The 22,913-nt window shown below is 48.9% G+C and overlaps 1 protein-coding gene across 2 annotated transcripts in view; it reads left to right on the top strand.

Annotated features, from left to right (window-relative positions):
* Positions 1 to 22,913, top strand: part of SLIT3 (slit guidance ligand 3) — a 597,503-nt gene that overhangs the window by 454,398 nt on the left and 120,192 nt on the right. For both annotated transcript variants that reach the window (XM_035013944.1, XM_035013938.1), the window contains exons 7-9: positions 6,449 to 6,520; positions 12,414 to 12,577; positions 21,859 to 22,000. In XM_035013944.1, coding sequence (XP_034869835.1) covers positions 6,449 to 6,520; positions 12,414 to 12,577; positions 21,859 to 22,000 — 378 coding nt within the window. The remainder of the gene's footprint in view (positions 1 to 6,448; positions 6,521 to 12,413; positions 12,578 to 21,858; positions 22,001 to 22,913) is intronic.

Raw genomic sequence — 22,913 nt, 5'->3', positions numbered from 1 at the left:
TGGGCTGGGGGAAAGGCTTGGGGATGCCTCCCTTAACCTCAGTGGGCATTCGGTGTGTGTTCTCCTGCAGCCAAGTCCACAGAGACACCACCTACACACATTATAATGGACTGAGCCAGCCAACAGCATTCACATTCCCAGGACCTAGGAGCAGGCGGAAGGGCCTGGTCATCAGCAATGGGCCTTGATTCCTGGGGCCACGGTGACTGTTAGTCAGCAGCCACCAAGCAAGACCCAAGACAAGGCAGCCCTGCTTTGACAGATAGGCCAGAGAAGAGAGCAGGCACCTAAAGCATTCTCAGTCTCATTCCTCTTTCCCTGCCCAAGCCAGCAAGAAGGAGACGCAGCAGTGAGCTCTCCACCCCTCCCTTTGAGGCCCACACGCTGCCAGAATCCCCCTGTGCTTCTCATTCCCCAGGCCAGCAGTTTCGATCCATCCTGCAGGGTCCAGCCACAGTATTTGCACTCAGCCGCTCTCCAGAAAATGCTGCCACCTACTTTGGTTTGTGTCTGCCCCTGGGAATTCAATACAGGCCCTGTTGGAGGGGTTCCGCCTTCAGGGCTTAGAGGGCTGGCCAGGGGACACAGGTATTTGTAAGTACAAGTCAGGGCACCTCCAAGCTCACTTGAAAAAGACATTTCGCTGCATGGCTGCTGATGACTCACCAAGTCTCCTCCCTGGGGAGTGTTAAGGAGGGAACCACCTTATATACAGAGACTTAAGGAACGATCAACCTGCCTTGAGACAAGGGATGAACAGGCCAATCTTCCGAGAGGGTTTATCCGACCCACGGAGTCTGGATTCCCACCTGTGTGGAGGGGAAGAGGGGTTGCGGCTCGAGGAGTCTCCCAGGAAGGCCAGCGCGCTGGGAGTCTGCAGTGGTACTTACTGTCGATGCCTGGTTTTGCAATTATGTGATACATGCTCACAGATAATACTGCTGCATTAGAGCCAATTACATAGTGTTATGGACACACAACACGCAGATTACACCCAGAGCCAAGAAAGCACAGAGTGATAAAGCGATGGCCTAATCGGAGGAGACAGAGGGAAATGTCAGCCTTATTAAGGTTGCCAGGGTGGCGTGGCTGCAGCTGGACTTAGCTCCTCCAGACTGAAGATGGCTATCTTGAGGGATGTGAGGAAGAGCCACACTTCAGCACTCAGCAGAGAGCAGCGGGGAGCCGGGGGCAGATGCCAAGCTGGAGCTTTCCAAGGGTGATTACAGCTATCTTCATTGAGGGCTGTGTACTGTTTCAGAGCTTGGGCCTCCTTCTAAGTAGGAAAACCCCATATCCTCCACAGAAGAGGCTTTCGGTCCCAGAGTCAGCAAGAAGGTAGACTACATACTGTCCTCTACACTTAGGTAAAGGCTCTACTCTCAGCTTTTTCTCTAGCTCAGTGGTTTTCAAACTTGAGCTCGCATGAGAATACTATGGAGGGTCCGTTAAAACACACAAGGCTGGGACACCGCCCCCACCCCCCCACCCCCGAGCTTCTGATTAGTAAGTCTGGGTGGAACCTGAAGATACACATGTCTAGCAAGTTCCCAAGTGATGCTGCAGGTTTGGGGACCACACTTAGAAAACCACTACCCAAGTTCATTCCACACCCAACCCGGGATGGACTCACCTGCCCTGTCCCTTGAAAAGGGCCTTCTCCTTGGCTCTGATCTCATCACAGCATTGTAGGTTCTGGAAGAGTGGGACCCATCTTCCAGGTGGGCCTGTGATGCGGGCCAGCAGTGTGGATTCTAGAGTTAGACCCCCTGCTTTTGAGTCCCAGCCCTACCAGTGGCTATTTGGGCTTTCCTACCCGTGTTTTGAGAGCTTCTGACCTCATGCCCTCATCCGCTTGCCCAGCACATCACAGGTCATTACTGACAAATGCAAGACTGAAGCTTCCCAGTTCTAGAGCAAGCGGGATCGGCAAACATTTTCTATAAAAAGGCAGATGTCACTATTTTAGGCTAGGGCTAGCCCTGTGGTCTCTGTCACGTCTACTCAGCTGTTATAACCGAGAAGCAGGGGCCACGAACAATACATAAACGGGTGGGTATGACCTTATTTACAAAAACAGGCTGTACTGGATGGGATTTGACTTGTGGGCAGTAGTCTGTCACCCACTGGAACGGACCCATATGTGCACAACTTCCTCGTGCGTTCTTCAGTACCGGGGAGCCCTGGTCTTGCCACAGTAGCACAGTATTTAGCTGAGGAGCACAAGCACATTTTTTCAGGGTACCAAGGTTCTATCGGTGCTCCCCAGGAGCAATAAGTCCACTAATCCCTCAGTGCCCTGGGGAAAAAAGGTTAATGCCCTCCTTCTAGTGCTCACAACTGAGAGAGAGAATGGGATCCATTGGTAGAAATAGCATTATCCACATGGCATGGATCATTTTAATATGGAAAATGATCCTTTTTCATTAAACATTTATGTTCTGATTATGACAAAACAGAAGAGTGATTGCACAGTATATAGGTCACCCTTAGTCTCCGTATAAATACAGTATAACAGGTAAGGGTTTTACAAAAGAGAAATGGGAGGTAGGCAGACTGTCTTTAAATCTCATAGAGTGGGGGGGCGTCTGGGTGGTTCAGTTGTTAAATCTCATGGAGGGGGGGGATGGCTTTATTTCTGGTTTATACTGAAATGCCCATGTAGTTGCTTGTGATGGTGCAAAAGTGGGGGGGGGGGGCAGAGTAGTTCTGAAGTCTTATAGAATTAATTTGACCCTGAGCTTGATCTTGATACCTGATGGAAAAGGCTGAATTGGGAGCATTTATTTGGGGAAAAACCTCCAGCCTGGGTGACTTGGGGTAAAGTGTATTTTCTCAAAATATCTCCAAAGGAGCAGAGCTGTGAGGTTGAAGCTAGATTGTGGAACTGGCAGAACCCCTCCAGGAGATGGAGGTAAATAAAACAAGCTGATGAGTTCCCCACAGCTTAGTCTGGACCAGCCATCCAGTGGCGGGTCATCGTCAGACCCAACCATTTATTTTCCTGTTGGTTAATTTTCAAGGAAGTTTATAGAACAAGAGACACTTGTGCAGTTCTTTCTAGCTTTGGGTGCCAGGGTGGACATGACAGAGAACATCCATGCTGGGGTAACAAACTGGCCCTGAAAACAGGAGGCAGTGGGTAAGTTGGGAGAAATTATGGTTTAAAGAAAGAACAGTGATTCCTGAATCCTCCAGGAGCTCATGAGCTACCCTGAGCGTCATAGCCTCCTATCGCTCGTCTGTAAGATGGGCATAAGAATCCCAACCTCAGAGTTCTACAAATACCAGATGAGGTGAACACGAAAGCATATTGTAAACCATAAAAGACTAAAGAAACACAAGCTAAAATAACAGCTAAGTCCTCCTGAGCGTTGCGCGCGAGCCAGGCTGTGCTCACAAGTGTGCTTTGTTTCAGGGCATGGTGGTTGATTGGATAAGGCCCCTCTGTCCAAAAAAAAAAAGTCCACATCCTCATCCCAGGAACTTAGGAATATTACCTTTTATGACAAAAGGGACTTGGTAGATGTAACTAAAAGATCCTGAGATGGGCAGGTTATCCTGGATTATTCAGTTAGGCTCTAAATGTCCTCATGAGGCTCCTCATTACAGGGAGGTGGGTCACAGTGAACAGTGGGAGATGTGACCACAGAAGCAGGAGGTCGGAGTACTGCAGGAAGGGACCACAGGCTGAGGACAAGCAGCAAAGGACAATGAAACATTCTCCTGATGCCGCCAGAAGAGAAGTGGTCCCATGAACCCACGTTAGACTTCTGACCTCCAGACTGTGTGTTGCTTGAAGTCACAAAATTTTTAGTAATCTGTTATTGTAGCAGGAGACAACCAATCCAGGTCATTCCTGGAGTCGGGCTTGCTTCATCCATGAAATGGAGGTGATCACAAAAGTGCCTGTCTCATAGTGTTTGCAGCAATGAGATGGTACAAGTAGAACCCTCAGCCCCAGTGCCTGCCTGGCACACAGTAAGCTCTCAGCTAATGTGGCAATTATTAGTATCATCGCATTAAATCGCCACCAAAGCTCTGAGATTGGTGCCATTATGATCTCCATGTTGAGGGAGGAAACCTAATGAGATTAAGATAACTTACTGACGGTTGCACGGGCTGCAAGTGACAGAGCCAGAATCTGAACCCAGTCTCTGCCTTCCAGGCACATGCTCCCCAGCGCTGCTCCACCATGGGGGGGTTATACAACCACCAACTCCATTGATAGCCTGCTACTGAGGGGTGCAAGCAACAGATAGAGCACCGTACTCCATGCATGGGCACAAGCCACCGAGACTGGAGCGCAAATAAATCGGGGTTTATCAGGGAAACAAAACCTGTAGCTGCCATGGAAGTTGGCATCCAAGAGGTCACCAGCCCTCTCTCATCCCTGGGCTGGCCAGCCCCACACAGCAAATCAGGAAAGTCTGAATACCGTGTTTAGTCATTTTGGTTCTAGAATAATTGCTATTATCGTAAATGTTTTATAGCCCTCATTACAGCTCACATTTAAATATCAGTGTAGTAATACATTAATAAGTCATTGCTGCCGGACTCCTGCCGGATGCAGTTATGGCCGAGCCCTGCATATAACTGCACTGTGTATTCAGCTCAAATTAGGGCTGGCTGTGAACTCAACCTGATGTGAGTGGCTGGACATGCTTGGAAGGAGGCCTCTTCTCTGCAAAGGGTTCTTGCTCTTTGCCTTTGAGAGAGGAAGATGGTCAGATTGTTGTCCGGTAGTGAGGCAATGACCCTAACGAGGTACCCCCAAAGTGTGGAGCCTAGAACTCTGGGACAGATAGGGAAACAAAGGCATCATTTTGGCCCCAGAGGCATTCCTCATCCAGTGGACGACTGGGGGCGCATAGTCCCCACACCCAGGAAGCTTCCTGCCAAGGAAGTGAAGGGGCAGATTCTTCAGCCTTGTCAGATGAGATATTCTGAAGGCTACCTGGGTGTGGGGAGACAGGATGGGTTAACACACACTTCTTAGAAAAGATAAGCCATACGACACAGAACAGCTACGTGGCTTCCACTTCATAAAATGCCAAGTGTCTGCACAGGAACACTGGTAAAGTATGGAGGAGGCAGAAGCAGTCCACACAGACGTGGTCTGCGCATTCCTCTTTACCATCCCCTATGCCTAAAATGGTTGGACGTGTGGTAAATATGGGAGGAGGGAGGGACAAGTATTAGGTTCTATGTCTTTAGGTAAACAGATTTCCTTCTGGACTTATTAGCCAAACAAATGCTAAGTAGGCCCTGGGGAGTTGCAGGGATAGCCTGGGGCAAGGCGGGGTATAGTCACTGGACTCCTCCTGTTGTGGAGAATCTCTGCAGGCCCCTTGGGTGCAGTGGGTATGGGGGCCACTGTGCTGGATGAAGCTGTATTTCCACTTCTATGGAGGTTGGGGTTGGGGGAAACAGGAATGACCAGGACAGGACTCCACCAGTGTCAGTAAAATGGTAGCCTCCATTACTGAGTTTATACTGCACGCTAAGCCTTTTACCAGCCCGTGAGGTAGGTACCATTACCTGCCTCCTTCTGCCAATGAAGAACCTGTGGTTGAGAGATGCTGATAATTTGCCCAAGATCAAACAAGTAGGGTATATAAGACTCAGTTTGAATCGGATATGGACCAGGTCATGGGGCCGTAGTAATGCACAGGATAGAAAACGTTGGAGGGCATTTTAAGAGAAAGGTAATGTGATTACCAAGAGCCAAGGACAAAAGAAGTCTGCTTAACCAGTGAAGGCTTCCAAAGAAAGGCTTCTTCCTTGGCCAGTGGGGGCCCATGGGAGGGTAAGAGGGGGTGAGCTAGGGAGAACATACTTCCAGAATAAACTGTCCATGTAGCACCCTGTGTTCGGCAGTATGGGCAATGGGCAGAGCAGGGAAATTGAAACAAGATAGTGCTAGATTCAAGTCCCATCTCCCAAGCTCAGCAGCCAGGGGTCCCTGGGAGAATTCTGTCCCCTCTCCGGAGCTCCGCTTCCCCATCTGTAGCACGAGGATAACGCCTACCTAGCAGGGATGTGTGTTGCTAACCAAAATGACCCGTATCGGTTTTCTTCTCTCAAAAAATGAGGACGGTAATATATAACGGACACTGTAGTGGTTGTGAGAATTAGAGATGTCATAGTGAGGCACCCAGCACATAGTAGGATTCAGGAAGTGATAATCATTGCTGCAGGTGGGTCTGTGAGTACTGAGAGGGCAGCAGAGGGGATGAAAGAGCTGCCTGAAGAAAAAGAACCAGGGATTCTCTTACCATCTGGAGATCTGCCCCCTTGTCTCCAGCTGCCCCATAGCTATTGATTTATGATCCTTTTGGCAGTCGCACCTATCCCTCCCCCACTTCCAGAAACATCTTGGTGCTGGCCTCCCCCCACCCATGCTACTTCCTTGTTAACCCTTTCCCTTTTCCCTCTACCTTCACAGCACCCTCAACAACAACAACATTAGCCGTATCCTGGTCACGAGCTTCAACCACATGCCGAAGATTCGAACTCTGTGAGTAAAGGTCCCTGCTTCTGCCCCACCTGCTCCCTGCCACGCTCAGCCCCGTGTGCCATGCTCTGACCTGTGAAACCTGTTGTGCTGGCTCTGCACGTGGGTCCTAGAGCAAACCCTGCCTCCTTCCACCACTGACTGAGGTGCTGGTGAGCCCCAGATGAGGGAGAAGCTTCACAGGGCCATCCATGGTTCTCAACCCCCATTCCACGGTGGACAGACTCATTTCTCTTTAGCCTGGGATGGGGGAATTCGTCTTTGTGTGTTCCACCTTGATGGAAAAGTTTATTAGTGGTACATTGTCACAGAGCATGGACAGCTGAGACATAATGACTCACTATTTCCTGAGCTGATGTCACCTGCTATTGGCAGTTCTATCATGGTGCCATGGTCATGTTTTCCCCTCTGTGTGCCGTGGCGGAGTGGGAGCCTTAGTCCCGCCTTCTCTCCATCCTCCCAGCCCACACCCAACACACTCCCCTGCTCCCTTAACAATATTCTGATAGAATGCAGGAACTTGTTCTTGACCTTTAATTCTGGGGTAGGCTGCAGCCTTCCTTTTCTGTGTACTCAGAAAGCAAATCTCCCCACAACACCCCATACCGAGAGCAGTCCCAGTGCCTTTATTACCTGGGGAGTTCCCCTCTCCTCTCAACCAGAAAGCCTTTTGTAAGTTTCTCTGCAAATGGACTCTGTTGGGCTTTCCAAAGGGGTTCATAGGGATGGTTTTCTTGTGTTGGTGGAACTTCATTAGTGTTTGCATTACAGTAGAAGTGGAGAGCCAGCCCCCAAGAGCTTTCAGCTAAATACACATAGGGCCAAGGCAAAGGGCTGGAATGCCTGCTATGCCCTTTGTTAGCTCTGGGACCTCTGTTCCCTCCTCTGTCAATGGGGGTGCTGGGGAGGACTGGATGAGATGAGATATGTGGAGGGCCTGGCACGGAGTAGATGATGAATGATACTGTTACTGTTATCATCACTCTATCCAGAAATCTGGACTGAAAGTTCCAAGCAACCAGCCAGCTAATCAGTGGCCCCTGAGCAACATGGAATCCACAGAGATTTAAAAGTCCTTAGAGCAGTGGTTCCCAAAGTTGGGTCCCTGGACCAGCAGCATCAGCATCATGGAATGAGATTAGACCCACGGAATCCAAATCTCTGGGGGTGGTGCCAGCCTTCAGGTTGTAACAAGCCCCCCAGGGGGATTCTGATGCTCATAACGTTTGAGAACCCCTGCATGAGTGAGAAAGTGACCTTACCTTGGGGGCAAGGAATGAAGCAAGGAGCAGTGAGGCACTGTATAAAGAAACACACTGAGCTCCCTGAGCAGACCTGAGTGTAAAGGCTAGCTCTGACTGCCACTTACTCTGGGCAAGTTTCTTCATCTGTCTGCCCCGTAAGGACAGTGAATTCATAAATGCTTGTCTCACAGCTGTGAGAATGAGGTACGCTGGCAGTACTGTCATGGGATGCACTCAACAAATACTAGTTACTATGAAGAAGAATCTGAGTCCAGGGTTCATCATTGCTCCCCAGTTCTCCCTTCAGTCCCTCACGTGATAGCGTAATTCCATCAAGAAAATCTGTCCTTTGCCTTCCGCCTTTGAAGTGGGTTGGTGCAGTAATGGAGTTTTAAGGAGAAACCATGAGGTCTTCAAAGACCTCTTCACAGTCCACGGCAAGCCACAAATGAGCTGCAGAGGAGCGTGCCCAGGGCTTCTGGCCAGGAAAGCTGAAAGCGAGCCTCCTAGTGCAGGGCCTGCATCTCCCCAGACGGGGTGGTTGAATAGAAGAAAAATGACCCTCACCTGCAGAAACCCGCAGTCCAGTTCCTGTGGCTGCCCCTCTGTGATTCCGGCTTCCCCTCTTGCTGTTCTCCATCTAGGAACAGCAATAACAGAAACTGGGCTGGGTCCACGGGATGGGGCCCCGGGGCGGGAGCTGGGTCTGGCTCTCAGGTGCCTTGTTTGGCTGCCTTGGGTGAGAAAGGAGGGTGAAAGAGTTTCTTCTCCTCATTTCTGTTGTCATCCTTCCCTGTGGTCCCGAACACTCAGCTGATGAGTTCAGATCAATCAGTCAATCTCGTCTGTTCTCTTTGCTCCGTCCTGCTGCCACTTTCTCTTTAGTTTAATTTCAGAGACGGCTCTGTACAGAACTCCCCAGAGACTTGCACTGACTAATCCCCCTTCACTGTAATTAAAGTGGGGGTGGGGGAGACTGGTGGTGGGGGAAGGGGGAAAGAGGAGAGAGGAAGGAAGTCATAAATGGGATTTCTAAAGGAAAGCTTTTATATTTAATTCAGAAAGCCACATTTTATAGAAAATGAACACTGACCCTCTCTAAAAGGATTTGCTGGAAATTTAATTTAGCGCCTATGGCTAAAAGGCACCTTTTACAAATTGGCATTTGTATTCATTCACCTTATCTTCTATGAAGGTGGTTTTGCCAACGTGGAATACGGTGTTTCCATCAGCGAAAGATTGCGGAAATACATGCAGGAAACACCTAGGCACCTTGATGCCTTGGTGTCTAAGTAAGAAATGGTACCTTGTACAGGGAGGGCTGTGGGTTGGGAGGAGACAGAAGCGTGGGGCTATTCTCCTCACGACAGTAATAAGCACAGACATTACTTTAATGGCTAATAATGTGCAGGGCCTTGTGCTAAGCCCTTCTCATGAATCGTTTCAGTCCTCACAACAGCCCTGGGAAGGGGGCACCATTAATAGTCCCCATTTTATAGATCATAACACTGAGGCCCCGAGTTAAATCACTGCCCAAAGTCAGAGTCGGAAAAGCACAGAGCCAAAGTCAGATTTGCGCAGTTTGACATCAGAGCTTGAGCTCCTTCCATTCAGCAGAAACAAAAGCAGAAGAGCCAAGGAAGGGGAAACCAGAGCAGCCACCTGGCTGAAGGGCCACTGGAGGCCACCTTCGCCCAGGTCATTGCCATCCCAATTCACCAAAATTATGAAAAGTAAATAAAATAATTTTTCTTTGCGTAGAAACACCTATACACAAACAATGAATCATGGAACACTACATCAAAAACTAATAATATATGGTATGGGGACTAACATAAAAAATAATAATAGTAATTTTTCTTCTCACTCACGGAGATTAGGAATACTCCTGGCAGTGCCCAGGCTCACGTTTTCTGATCAATGTGATTACTTTCCTTTCATTATTCGTATTTGGGACGATACTACTCAATTTGATCTCCCAAACATGATATGAAAGGCAGATGCTTGGAAGAGTCTGCCCAGCTCAACTCTGCCAGCACTTCTGGTGGCTAAAATTCCAAGGAGGGTCGCGGGTAGAAGGATCTGAGCCCATCCACTGCCGTGGGCTTTTGACAAGAGCCTTCAGGTGGCTTCCAAGTCAGTTTTGGTCACCTCTTTCCCATGGTCTCACCTGGAAGGGGAGAAATCCCCCACAAAGGCAGACAAAAGGTTAGGAATCATCCGTAGGAAGGTAAGGAAGAAAGGTAGCTTGGGGCTGGCTGGCAGGGATTGAGAAAGAACCGACCTAATGTAATCTTCCAAAAGGAAAACCTCCAACAGTTTCATTCTCCCAGAAATTAATCCGCTTAATAAGGATCTGACTTACTTAAACCTCACTTTTGTCATTCCACTGATCTCTTACCCCTGATTGGAACGGATGGGAATTTGTCAACATTGATCTACCTTGTGGGCACATGCTCAGCGCTTCATAGGAATCCCTGTTTACTCAGCTTCCATACGTCACTTCAGAGAAGGCAGCCACCTTTCCTCATCGAAGCCAGACTCTCATTAGAAGGCTCTGACCCTCCTGGCACACAGAAGTACCCCAGCACCTCAGTCTCTGTTACCACTGCAACCTGCCTTTGCTCCACCTTGTCACGAGGACTGTCACTTGTCACTGTCGCCATTTTCCTAGGCAGCCTTTACACCCAGGGGTCTATTCCTGGCCACAGAACCAACACCCCATCCTTCTCTCTCTCTCTCTCTCCCTCCCCTTCCTCTCTTTCTCTCCCTCCACCTTCTCTCTTCCTCCTGTCTGTCTGTCTGTCTCTTTCTCTCCAACTCACTGATAGGAAACAGATCATTTTCACTCATGCTGAAATTTCCCAAGAAGGCCCAGGATAGAAAAGGAATTCCCTCGTCTCCTTCATGTCCTTCCCCTAATCTGGGAGCGTGCCCCCCTACGCTTTCCTGCCTGCGGCACCTCTTTCTGAAGTGCCGGATGAAGAGGAAGCAGCATAGGAGTCTGAGCTTTGAAACTCAAAGGGGAGAATCGCTTGGGGCCCATTATAGGCACAGTATCTTGGGCCTAGGAGCCTATGAAAACGTGTTCAACTTTAAAGTATTGACTCTGAAATCCAAAAGAACATCACAACATCAAAATTAATCATTTGGAAACAAAATCATAAAAATCTTCTCAAACTTTTTTTAGCAGAAAAAAAAAATTACCTCCTACATGGGTATGGGCTCATTTAGTTGGTCAGATATGATGGGATCTGGGGCCCCCTGAGGCTGTCGAGGCCCCCAGTGGCCCTGGCCTGCCCGAGCTTTGCACCCAGGCCATGGCAGGAAGGCTGTGCCGGCACGCCCCCCAAGGTAGCCGCACGTGGCCGATGCTGAGCAATGCTGACTTTATACTCAGTGGAGTGAGGTCAAGGGCCCTTCAACGCTCTCCATTTCAGGCATGGAGGTAGCCCAAGCCACTGCTTCAGGCCCCCACTCAGCATTAACCGACTTGACACCAAGTACTTGAAAGTCCCAAGATACCCCTGGCTGATTAGCATGTCCACGATTGGGCATTTGAAATTTGCATCAGAAACCCATCAGACTACAACTTATCTACCACCACTTCCAATGAGCTAAGGTTGTGGGGAATGTGGAAGCCCCTGATCGAGAAACCTTGGGGAAGAACCTGTAGAAGCCCCTAGATATCCTTAGGTTGCCCCCCCTCTGCCCCATTAATGGAAAGTATCTTTAGTTTGCCCCTCAATTAATGGAAAGTAAATTCTAGTCATTTAACCAGATGGGATTCCTTTCAGAAGTAGGACATGCAGATCCCTCTAGCAACTCTTAATCACTCAGAGGCAAGAAACTGATCTGGAATCACAGCTACTGGAGGGGAAAGGCCAAAGAGTCCCGGAACTGGTTAGGGGTCTTTCCTGAACCAGAATAGCAAATACACCTGGTGGAATTTAACTTGAGAAGAAGAGGAGGGCTGTGGAGACATTGCTGTGAGCTCCAGGAGTCTGGGATGGGCAGCTCCTTATTTAAAGGGGGGTGGGTGGAGAGAAGATGCATCCTTCAAAAGGGAAACTGCCCCGCATGCCCTGCTCCCTGGGCTAGTGCATACAAGCTCCCCAGCATTCCCTGTAGGGGTTCATTCACTGAAGGGAGGAAATGAAGGAGAAAGAGTGAAGGCAACGGCAGGTCTTGGCCACAGTGCCACTGTAGACTGAGGCGTTGAGAGTGAGGAGCTGTCTCAAGCCATCTGGAGACCAGGCTAACTATAGTACTGAAATTTGCAACCAAGTCACCTCTTTGGAAGTTTGACTCGAATCTGAACCATCGCTTTAATAATGTCACTTTCCTCCTCCTACATGCTGAGGCTTTCTTGAGTGGGGGAAAAAAAAAAGAGTGGCATTACTATTAAGAAATGGGGACTTGCTCGGAACGCCGGAGGCATCCGTGGGATGTGCCCTGCATGTGAAGATAACAGTCGTTTGTGGTTTGGCAGTAAAAGGGCTGAGGCTCCCGTGGTAACTCACGAGTGCAGAGGGAGATGCTTCCCTGGGCTCCTGAGGATTATCACGCTGGGCCGAGGGGCTCAGAGGTTTGGCCTGCTCTGTTCACTCCATGCTATGACCACATCTTACCTCTGTCCCTCGCTCTCCCAGGCGCCTGCACTCCAACCACCTGCACTGTGACTGCCACCTGGCCTGGCTGTCGGATTGGCTACGACAGCGGCGGACTATTGGCCAGTTCACACTCTGCATGGCTCCTGTGCACCTGAGGGGCTTCAACGTGGCAGATGTGCAGAAGAAGGAGTACGTGTGCCCAGGTGAGCCTGCCCGGCCCCTCTCTCGTCTGTACTGTGACTCACCCACCGCCGAGCCCTCCCCGACATCACCCAGCCCAGAGCTGGGCATGGAATCTCCTATGTTCCCCAGCACTCCATAGTCACTTGGACTCTGGGGTGCCCTGAAGGGTTCTGAGGAAGAAGTTCTTGTCATCTAGCAAAGGAAACTGCTCAAGGAAGTAATGAATCCCTTTCTGTTAAGCTTCATCGTCCATCGATGCTAAGAAACTTAACATGTGTTAAGTACATTGTTTAGCGTTTCCTACACACATGCCTATTGCCTGATTGCTCATAGAAGTTGAGAGACAAGTTAATGGAGGTGGTGGGGTCAGCCTGCTTGGCTGGAAACCCTCGCTCTGCCCCTTAGTAGTGTGTGACTTTGGCAAGTTACCACATGTCTGCAAAATGGAAAAATCGTAGTACATAACTCTAGGGATGGGTGGGACGATTAAATGAAATAATGCATAGAAAGCACTTAGCATAATACACAGCACTTGGTAAGAGCTAGTAAGTGGAGCATAATTATTATAGTTTAGTGGGCCCACAAAATGTGCTGAGCAAACATAAGAGTTTGATCTGTGGGTAATTGAAGTGTAATAGAAGCACAGATTGTCCGCGTAGTACAGAAAACAGAACTGTGCACAGAACGGAAGGCAACGCAGACCTCCAGGGACGGGAGGTGGCTGAGGGACCCGAGAAGATTCTCCCAGAGGATGTAGTGGCTTTTAAACGCAGTCCTCAGTTCCAAGCTTGCTTATTTGTTTTTACTTTTCATTGACACCCTCTACTACCACCAACTCCCTCTTTCTGGGGGCAAAGTAGAACTAATCCCTGAATTTCCTCAAAAACAAAGTTTTCAGTTGAGGAGTTTCTCACAGAGGCGTCCCCGATTTCCAGGAACCCAGTCCCAGAGTGGGGGCTCAGTGGCCTCTGAAGGCTGATCTTAGGGGGTCAGCCTGCTGGAAGGAGGAAGGATAGGGAGCTCGGCGCTGGGGTGGGCAGGGAGGGACTGCGTGCCTCACATTTCTTGATCATTGCTGTTTCCAGAATTGAAGGCAGCCTGAGCCCCACGTGTGCCGCAGGGCCCCAACCCAGCCAGCAGGGCAAACCGGCCCCCTTCTGCTCTTAGGCAGCATTGGCAATATGGAAGATTTTTTTTTTTAATTCAACTTCATCTCGCCCCCTGCCCCTCTCTCTTGTCATGTTACTACTTCATCAAGTTATTTATTATCCAAAAACATTTTAACATGTCTCAGAGCAGTACCTTGATAATTTCCTATAGACGCCCACTTAGAAATCACTTCCTGTCAAACACATATAATAAAACCGTTTATCACACAGGCACCCAACTCACATATACTGACTATAATTACAGTAATTATTAGGCAAAGAGTACAATATCGGCATAAGTGCCAGTGAAAGAAATAATTACAGAGTGCAGGAGTCATCCGAGAGCTAGTGAGAAAAACTAATTAGAGAGAATGTTAAAACACATCATTACAGGTGGGTGCCAGGCTTAATGCTCTCCACGAACACACATACCACTTCGTCAGGAAAGCACCTTCCCATCAAAGGAGTGGCAACTTGCTTACCCAGTCGCAGTCAGGATCCAAACCCCAGGGAGTGAGGCTGACCCTCCTAGGTCTTGGACGTGCTCGTGCCCCAAATCTCCCTGCTTTGAAAAGGCTAGTCCAGCAGGCGGGTTAACAGTTAAATAGGAGCATCCCTATCACCTCCCCTGTTTATATCAATTAAGCCTAGGGCTTGCAGTGATCCCCCATGATTTGTAATACAAAGCCAGGTGTTTTCTGAGGACATAAGAATCTGGCCCACAGACTCCGGACATGAATGTGCTATTAATCTGCACCCCCACGCCAAGTAGTAGAAATTTAAGAGAGTGGTATGTGGGAACCCCTCTGCAGAAGGGATTCTTTGATGCTGTCCAGGCTTTCATGGGTTAAAAACAGAACACTATGCAGGGGGTTGCTTTCTGCAAAGGCCTAAGTCAGATATAATGGTTGGCCGAATTGAATATCCCTGGGAAGGAAGCACCACCATCTTAGTGGGGTGCAGGAAGAGCACCCCCTCCAGAAGGTTCGACCTCTTTAATAACTGTTAAAGGCAGTTCGTGAGGCTGTGTTAAAGGGATGCCACAGGAAGCCGGGTGGAGCAAGACTCTGCATGTGCACACTCGGGAGGTCAACGAGGAGGGCTGTTTTCACGCACTGACCATTTCCCACCCCACCCCTACCATGCAGGGTGCAGGCTCCACCCATGGCAGAGCCCACAAGGCATCTGCGTGAGGCAGTTTGGTATGAATCTGATCCCACTGGTTGTAAACTGCGAAACCATCAGTGTTCCTTGTTCAAGCTCTTCCACCAGTAACTCACCAGAGGAGGACTTCCGTCGAGAAAGGCAGGAATAAGAACATATCTGTAAAGATAGAGGTCATCTGCTCAGGAGAAAAAAAGGCATGGGGTACCAATTAAGCCGTCCCTGCATGTAGCTTCATCACCAGTGGCCCCTGACAGGGAAGCATCAGAAAACCTCCCTGAGCCCTTAAACCATATCAAAAAATTCACTAAACAAATGACTCCGGAGACAGGAAAGAGCTTTATCTCACTCAGCCTGGGAGGGCCCTGCCTGTTCAGGTCCCTGCTATCTCCCTGTGAATTAAATCCAGCCGACTGGAGCCAGGCCTCTTCTCCCCAGAAGCCCTGGCTATGGGCGCCTTATCATTCCAGCTAACCCAGAAATTTGCTAGCAGTGCACTTTGACAAAATTCATCTCCTCTGTCAACTTACCCTTCCAATCGAAGGTATTTATTTTCTTCCTCTAAGGAGACACCAGGGAATTTTTCAAAGGGTGGGAGACTATATTTTATTTTTTATTAATGTTTTTTTATGGTATACAGCTGGAATGCTTGGTTTCCTTCAGCTACTGCTGTGAGGATTCCTCTGCGAACCTTTCTTGTTTTCAAGAGGAGGGTCAGGGCCCTAGGACTAGAAGGGTCTGTGGTCCCTGCTGCTTGTTGCCTGAACTAGACTGGGACTTTATTGAGCTCATGATAACAGACCAGAGAAAAGGTTCTATTTTGGCCATTACTCGACTCATGTGAGTTGCAAGTTTTGTTTTTTTTCCCCATCCTTACCTAAAGGGTTTATGTTGGGGTTTAAGCTCTAGGATTTACCTTCCATGCATCAATCTTCTGGTGCCTTAATCTGAAGAAGTTTCTATTAATCACAATTTGTAATTCAAGGGTATTAGCTAAATATTTGACCTCTTGAGTCAATTATCTCTTTCATTTAAACATCTTTGTATTCATGGTTTGTCCACCTATTTCACACTTACCTGCCCATAGCCTTTTAGCATGAGATACCCTTTCCTGAAGATCAATCTTGTCTTCCAGTGCGAAGGGCTCACGTCAGACATTTTTCAGGTGCCCCAATGCCTAGAACAATAGTTGCTCCTAAAAGCCTCTCAAGAAACCCTTTCTCATTTATTATTAAAAATGAAAGAGGCATATCTCCCTGGAAACAAGAAACTTTCCCCTTCTTTTTCTTTTTTTTTTTTTTAATTTGGGACTAGTTACTAAGTATAAAGATAATTAAGGTAAGCCATGACTAGCCGCCCATCTCCTTAGGAGGTTTTAATTAAAACACCATAATTGGACATTGCAAGAATGAGATTATTAGGTTTATTTAGCCATTCCTAAAATTATCATGCCTCTGGTATTTAAATCACGTTCATTTATATTCTCATCATAATTGCTCAAACCCCATTGTCATTGCAGTCTGTTGTTGGCTTTTGAAAGGCCAGAGGCCAACAGGGATGCTTAATTTGAATGCTGGAATTAATTTATTTCCACATGCTCACAAGACCATTGGATTTTTCAATTCTGTGCACTCCGCTGGGTGGAAGTCCCTTTAAAGACAGAAAGAAAGAAACACAGCTCTAACAAGAGTGTCCCCCCATCTCCAGCGTAGCTTACACAGTCTGTGTCTTGGCCCCTGAGCTTCCTCAGATTCCCAGGCCCTGGTGGTTTTCAATGTCGCGGCAATAAAGAGAGGCATTTGGGGTGTCTTTTTGGTAGAGGAGATGGTACAAAGAGCGCTGGACCAAATTTTAGAACTTTGTTGTTCACTAGCTCCGTGATCTTGAACCCTTTGCTTGACCTCCCTATTCTTCGCTTTCCTCATCAATATAATGGAAATAATAATAATAATAGAACCTACGTCATGGGGTTTTGTGAGAACCAAGTAAGATCATGTGTGCAAAGCACTTGATGCAGTATTGGACACGTAGGAAATATTCCATAAGCGTTAGCTGCTATTATGAGAATGACGTCATTCTCAGTTTGGCCACCACTGTGTCCCTGGGCAAGTACTCTCCCTCCAAGGGATGGTTTTCTCACCATCTCCGTGACCCTTTTTAGGTCTGAAGTTTGATGACCTTTGCCCCATTCATTTGGGCACACAAGTTAGGACTGTCCACTTTTGGCGTGATGCCGAATAGAAGAACAAAGTTGAGGAGGCAGCCAGGCAGGAGCCAGTCTCCCCAGTCATCCCTCCTCCTCCTCTCTCAGACTGGACGGGGTGTGGTGCAGTCAGCAGAGAAAGGATGATGTGATTGCTGTCCCTGCCAGCCGTCACAGGCGCTTCCCCATGACAGGGCTAGCTGGGGATGCACTCCTGCCCTCGTGCTCATTGCGGGCCCCCGCCCCCGCTGGGAATCAGCACCCTGATACTCAGGGAGGAGCAGGGAAGGGCCAGCACCTTGGTTGCCCCACGTTCTGCCCTGCCCTGGAGCGCTGGACCAAAGACATCAGGCCACAGTCTGGGGAGTCAGGAGAACCAGAAGGTGGGACATCTCTGTTTGCTCCTTGTGTGGCACAGAGGTGGCTCTGGTTCCAAATTGAAATTCTTGAGCTGAAGTAGTGATTCAGAAAGGGGAGACAGGCCCGAGGGCAGACAGGTACTTGGCCCACATCCCCGTCTCCCTGTTCTGGATGAGAACTTCCTTCCACCTCAGGGCAGCAACATTTTCGTCCCGCTGAAAGAGTTCCCAGGGCGGATAGCTTGGGCACCCATTTAAAAACAAAGAGCAAGTCCACATGCCCTCCAAGTTCATCACGACACATCTCTGAACAGGGATTACAGCGGTTCCGTGTGCTAGTGAATCACTACACTCTGATTGAAGCTGTGTTCTTTGCCAAGAGGAGGAGGAGGCGGTAGCGGCAGGCAGGCTTGCTCGGGGACAGGGGACACTCATGGGCCCCATGGGCACGTGTTCCTGCAACAGGAGCACGCGCGTGCCCGTAGGCAGACACAGGGCCCAGATCGTCCCCTCCCTTCAAAGATGGGTGGAGGCTCTTTCCACCCCGATCAAAACACTGTTCCCGTTCCTCTCTGCCTCTCAAGCTGGTACAGTAGTCCTAGAATTTCCTGGGTAGAAATGTGGGTGTTTCCTCCCTCTGTCCCCCTTGGAAATCCACTGTCACCTGCACCACCCCCATCACTCTCAATATATGTGGACAGGAAAGGCTGGGAGGGAGGGATTTGCTGACAGAGCTAAGCAGAGTGCCTAGGACACCCTTACCTGTGCAGGTGAGCGAGGCTCAGAGAGAGCCCCAGGGGACCGGGCGGATGGCCTTTGCTGGCACTGAGCTGTTGGCAGAAAGACCTGAGCTTCAGGCATGAAAGTCCCATCCACCCAGTAGCCACACCATCCCTCCACACTATGGCTGATCCTATCAACCAGAGCCCAGGGCCCTCAGAACTCAGGGGGCCTCCCCTCAGGGCCCTTCTAGAAGGATTGCCCCTGCCCCCCATAGCTTGGTCACAGTCAGCCCCCACTCTGCCAGGCTTCTAGACCAATTTCATTCATGTATTCATCCTTTCACTCACCCTAGATATATTTACTGAGTTCATGTTTTGTGTTTCAGCCCTATTTTGGGCACTGGGGATGTAACAGGACATAAGACAGAACAGGTCACTGCCCTTGTAGAATATACATGCTAGTCGCAGTCTGTCCAAAGACAAAAAGCCAAGGGGAGGGACTTCTGCCATCACAGCACTCACAGGCTCAAAGGGAAGTGGGCTCAGTCCATCGGGCATTGATCGGAGGGGAACATTTCCAGGGAAAATGAACCCATCTTTCAACCCCATCTTAAACCTGAAGTGTTTTATTTCAACAAGAAGATAACACCCTCACCATGTGTGAATGCCTGGCTGGGGAGCCGCCAGCCCAGGATGCTGACAGAGGCTATAATTACCTTTGTTTCTCTCTGCGTAATTAAAGGTGTTGTTAGTGACCTGGTTGTGGAATCTTTCTCAAAGGCTTTTTTTATCTTGACAACATCCCTTGAATGTAGCACATGCCCCCTACAGACCGAGAGCCACCCTCTGAAAGACCCAGCTCATCCCCAGAGGGGTTCAAGACTACAACCTGGGTCTGGTTGAAACTGATTTAATTTCAGCATAGATGTCAAAAGGGGCTTTTTGGGAAAAACTCCATTGCAGAACTTCTTATTGCCCACATGAGCCCTTGACTATAATGTCTTTCTCCCCCACTTCCCTTTCTGGCACACCCCAACTGAGTAATATTTTGACAGGTCAAAAGAAGGACGACTGTTGGATACCCTCTGCCTCAGTGGATGGAAATACAGGAGCAAGGCTTCAGCCTTCCGTGTAGCCCCTGACATTGCCCAAACAGGAAGGTGCCCAGGGTGTGCAATTCGCCCTGACTTTGTTAGGTACCTTTTGCCCCCAGATGTGGAGGGCCAGGCCTGGCATTTTTCTCTGGGGAGCATGATCTGCACTTCAAAAGCCCTGACATCTGAAGCCCTGCCACTCCCAGCCTCTCTTGCATGTGGCGGGGGGGGGGGGGGGGGGGGTGTTGTGTGGCAGGGCTCTTCCCACGGTAGATCCTCTTGACCACCTGCAACAAGGTGGAGCAGAGGACAGACAGGTGCTGTTGGGTGCCCTACTCCTTCTGCTTCCGTTCCTCTGAAGACCAGGAGTTATGAACCTTTCCATCCAGAAAGGACTTCAGGAGTCATGCAGTCCAAACTCCTTACTCACTGAGATGGTAGCAGAATAGCTCAGAGGGGCATTGGTGGCAGAGCCGGACTCGTTGATAGTAGTGATAACAACAACTAACATTACTAAGCTCTGACTTTGCGCCGTGCATTCTTCTAAATACTTTACATGCGTTCACTTCCTTTGCCTTCACAACAAAACCATGCTATGAAATAAGTATTGTCATCATCCCCCATTTCACAGATGGGGGAAACTGAGGATGAAATAACAGAACCAGGATTCAAATTGAGCCAGTGGGACTCCACAGCCGTGGCACTCTCATTCCTGATCTGCGGCTTCCATAGGCTGAGTCTCTGGGATTTCCATTTCCTCAGAAATAGAAAACTTTCCCAGTTTGGAACAAAGTGCGTATCCCTTCTCTCAGAGAATGTTCCAGTTGGGGACTTTGGTGTAAGTCATCATTTCTCTGGCATTTTTCATGGTCTCCATGAGATCTGCTGGTGCAACACTGGAGAGTTTGAAGTCCTTGTGCCCTAGACAAGAATATTTTCTCAAATGTCCCAGCTAGGAGGATATTTTTAAATATTTGATGTGTGTATGAGGGAGAGAGAGAGGAGGTGAGGCCAAGGGAAATAAGAATCTTTGATCACTGGGTTAGCACTTTCCAGCAAGGTAAATGTTCCAGATCAAGCCACTGGCATCCCTTTGAGCCCTTGAGGAAGGACCTGCCCCAGGCACAGGGACTGTCGAGTGTGGAGAGGGAAACTTCCGCTTTGAGTCTCAGTGTCCAAACAGGCATTTGCTGCAGGCCCCCTTGGTCCTCTGATGCAACCACTGTAGCTGGACCCTCTCTGGCTTCCCAGACTCAGCTTCTCCAGTGAACAGAGGCCAAACCAAAATTAGTTTTTCCCTGCAGACGTTTTTGTGTTTCATGTTTAATCTCTACCCAAGGGCTCCCAGCCAGAATTCCCATGTCCGAGCAGCAAGGAGATCTGCAGAGTTGGTCTGAGCTTGGTCCTAGCCCGTGGCCCTCTGCTCTGGGGGTGGGGTCTGGAAAGACATTGACATAATCCCTGTGAACTAGATCTAGCAGGCATGGGATAAGGTCCTGAGGAGGTTTGGGGGTTGGTCTACCTTTTGGGCCACAGTGTCCATATTTGGAAAACTCACCACAGGTTTGAGATTCTTATCTCACTTTGAAGAAGTAGTGATAGTATGAAAACTTTTATGTCTTGAAAACATTTGAATTTACTTCTTTTTTTTTTTAAGATTTTATTTATTTATTTGACAGAAAGACACAGCGAGAGAGGGAACACAAGCAGGGGGAGCAGGAGAGGGAGAAGCAGATTTCCCTCAGAGCAGGGAGTCCAATGCGGGGCTCCATCCCAGGACCTGGGACCGTGACCTGAGCCGAAGGCAGATGCTTAACAACTGAGCCACCCAGGCGCCCCTTGAATTTACTTCTTGTGACCCTTTGAATTCTGAGTTAGTTTGCTAATATATGTATTTCTCTATGTTTGACTTTCTAAATAAGCTCCTTAGATGCCATTTACCTGGGTTTTTTACCACTTTGCTTTACATTCATACCGGTTCTCACCTCAAAATTAAAAGCTGACTCCAAGCTTATTTGCCTTTTCTTCTAATGAGGTAGATTTTATTTGCATGTTCTCTGGACATACAAGCTATTTGAAAATGCCTTGGATGATGTCACTGCTAATGACACTTGGACAACATCAATGCCCCAAATAATGAAATTCTGACGCCTTTTTTCCTCCCACTTGGTTTTAGGAGTGAGTTCTAGCCTCTAGAGTAAAGAATGAAAATGTGTCTATACTCAGCATCCAATCCCCGGATAAAAGCCAAAAAACATGGGTGTTCATTCAAACATTGGGCTGAGAACATAGTCCCCATGTACGCAGTGTGCATTCCAGTGGCGTATTTTCATGTGGGATTGACTCTGCGAGCAGCCCTTTCTCTGAAAGATGAGGATGATGGGATGACAGAGCAGGTGGAACAATCCAGAAACAGGTCAAGGTCAGAATCTCTCCTCTTGGCTCAATATTTGGCCAGTGGCAGCTGTGTCTCCCAGATGAGGGGACATGTCAGCTGGTGAAAATGTCAGGTAGCTTTCCAGGAGGTGATGCTGGGAAGTGGCAAAGAGGCACAGAAGGCCGGGTGGCTCCTGACCCTGCTGTGACTGACCGCTGTGTTCCTGCCCCACAGGCCCCCACTCCGAACCTCCATCCTGCAATGCCAACTCCCTCTCCTGCCCCTCGGCCTGCACTTGCAGCAATAACATCGTGGACTGTCGAGGGAAGGGCTTGACTGAGATCCCCGCCAACCTTCCAGAGGGCATCGTCGAAATGTAAGTGCCCCATCTGCCACCCTCTGTCCCTGGCTAGTTCACCTCTGTGTCTTAGCCCATCCCCCGGTGTGTTAGAGCTAACTATGAAAAACACTCAGGAATCTCTTTGCCATCCTTCCAGGCTCTCCCAGGCGTGGTAGATTCCAGAGCACAGTCAGCAAACTAGGCCCAGTGGTCCAAATCTGCCTACCACTTATTTCCGTAAATAAAGTTTTATTGGAACACACCCACACCTATGTGTAGGTATGGTCTATGGCTGTCCTCGTAAGGCGGGCTTGAGGAGTTGTGACTTACGGCCCACCAGGCCTGATACATGTGCTCTTTGGCCCTTTACAGTGTTTGCCAGGCCCTTCCCTGGAGTCGCCCTGGGATGATGTTCTAGCTCTACCATCTACTAGCTGTGCGACTTTGGGCAGAATAATTGCTCTCTTTCATCTCTAGTTCTCTCATCTATAACAGTGTGATAATTATAGTATTGTCCATGGGTGATTGTGAAGACAGAAGGCAATACTGCACATCAGCCCGTAATACAGTCCTTGGCACGGGGGTAGGTGCCCTGTGCAGCGGTGGTAGTGTTGGCGGAAAATACATGAGGGGCGAACTCATTTCATATCTGCCATTATGTGAGCAAGAGACTGAACTGTTCATCATTTCAGATCAGATTCTTGTCCCCTAAACTTGGTCTGTAGGTCCACAGACAAGATTGTGTGTGTCCATGTGTGTGCACGGATGTTCAAAGTTCCACTAAAAGTGGGTTGACCGTATAGGTCAAACTTGTCTACTCTTCCCCCCGTGCATTAGACAATGGCCAGTTTCTCATTCTGGATTGAGTAGAGGGTCAGTCAACACCGACCTCAAGATCACTCTTTAAATGACCACAAGTGTTTTCATGTTCTACCTTCACTTTTAGGTG

Source organism: Mirounga leonina, unplaced genomic scaffold, assembly GCF_011800145.1.
Source record: "Mirounga leonina isolate KUSES-001 unplaced genomic scaffold, KU_Mleo_1.0 Mir_104, whole genome shotgun sequence".
Lineage (NCBI taxonomy): Eukaryota > Metazoa > Chordata > Mammalia > Carnivora > Phocidae > Mirounga > Mirounga leonina.
Note: the sequence above shows the minus strand (reverse complement) of the source record. Positions and strands in the feature narration are given on the sequence as shown.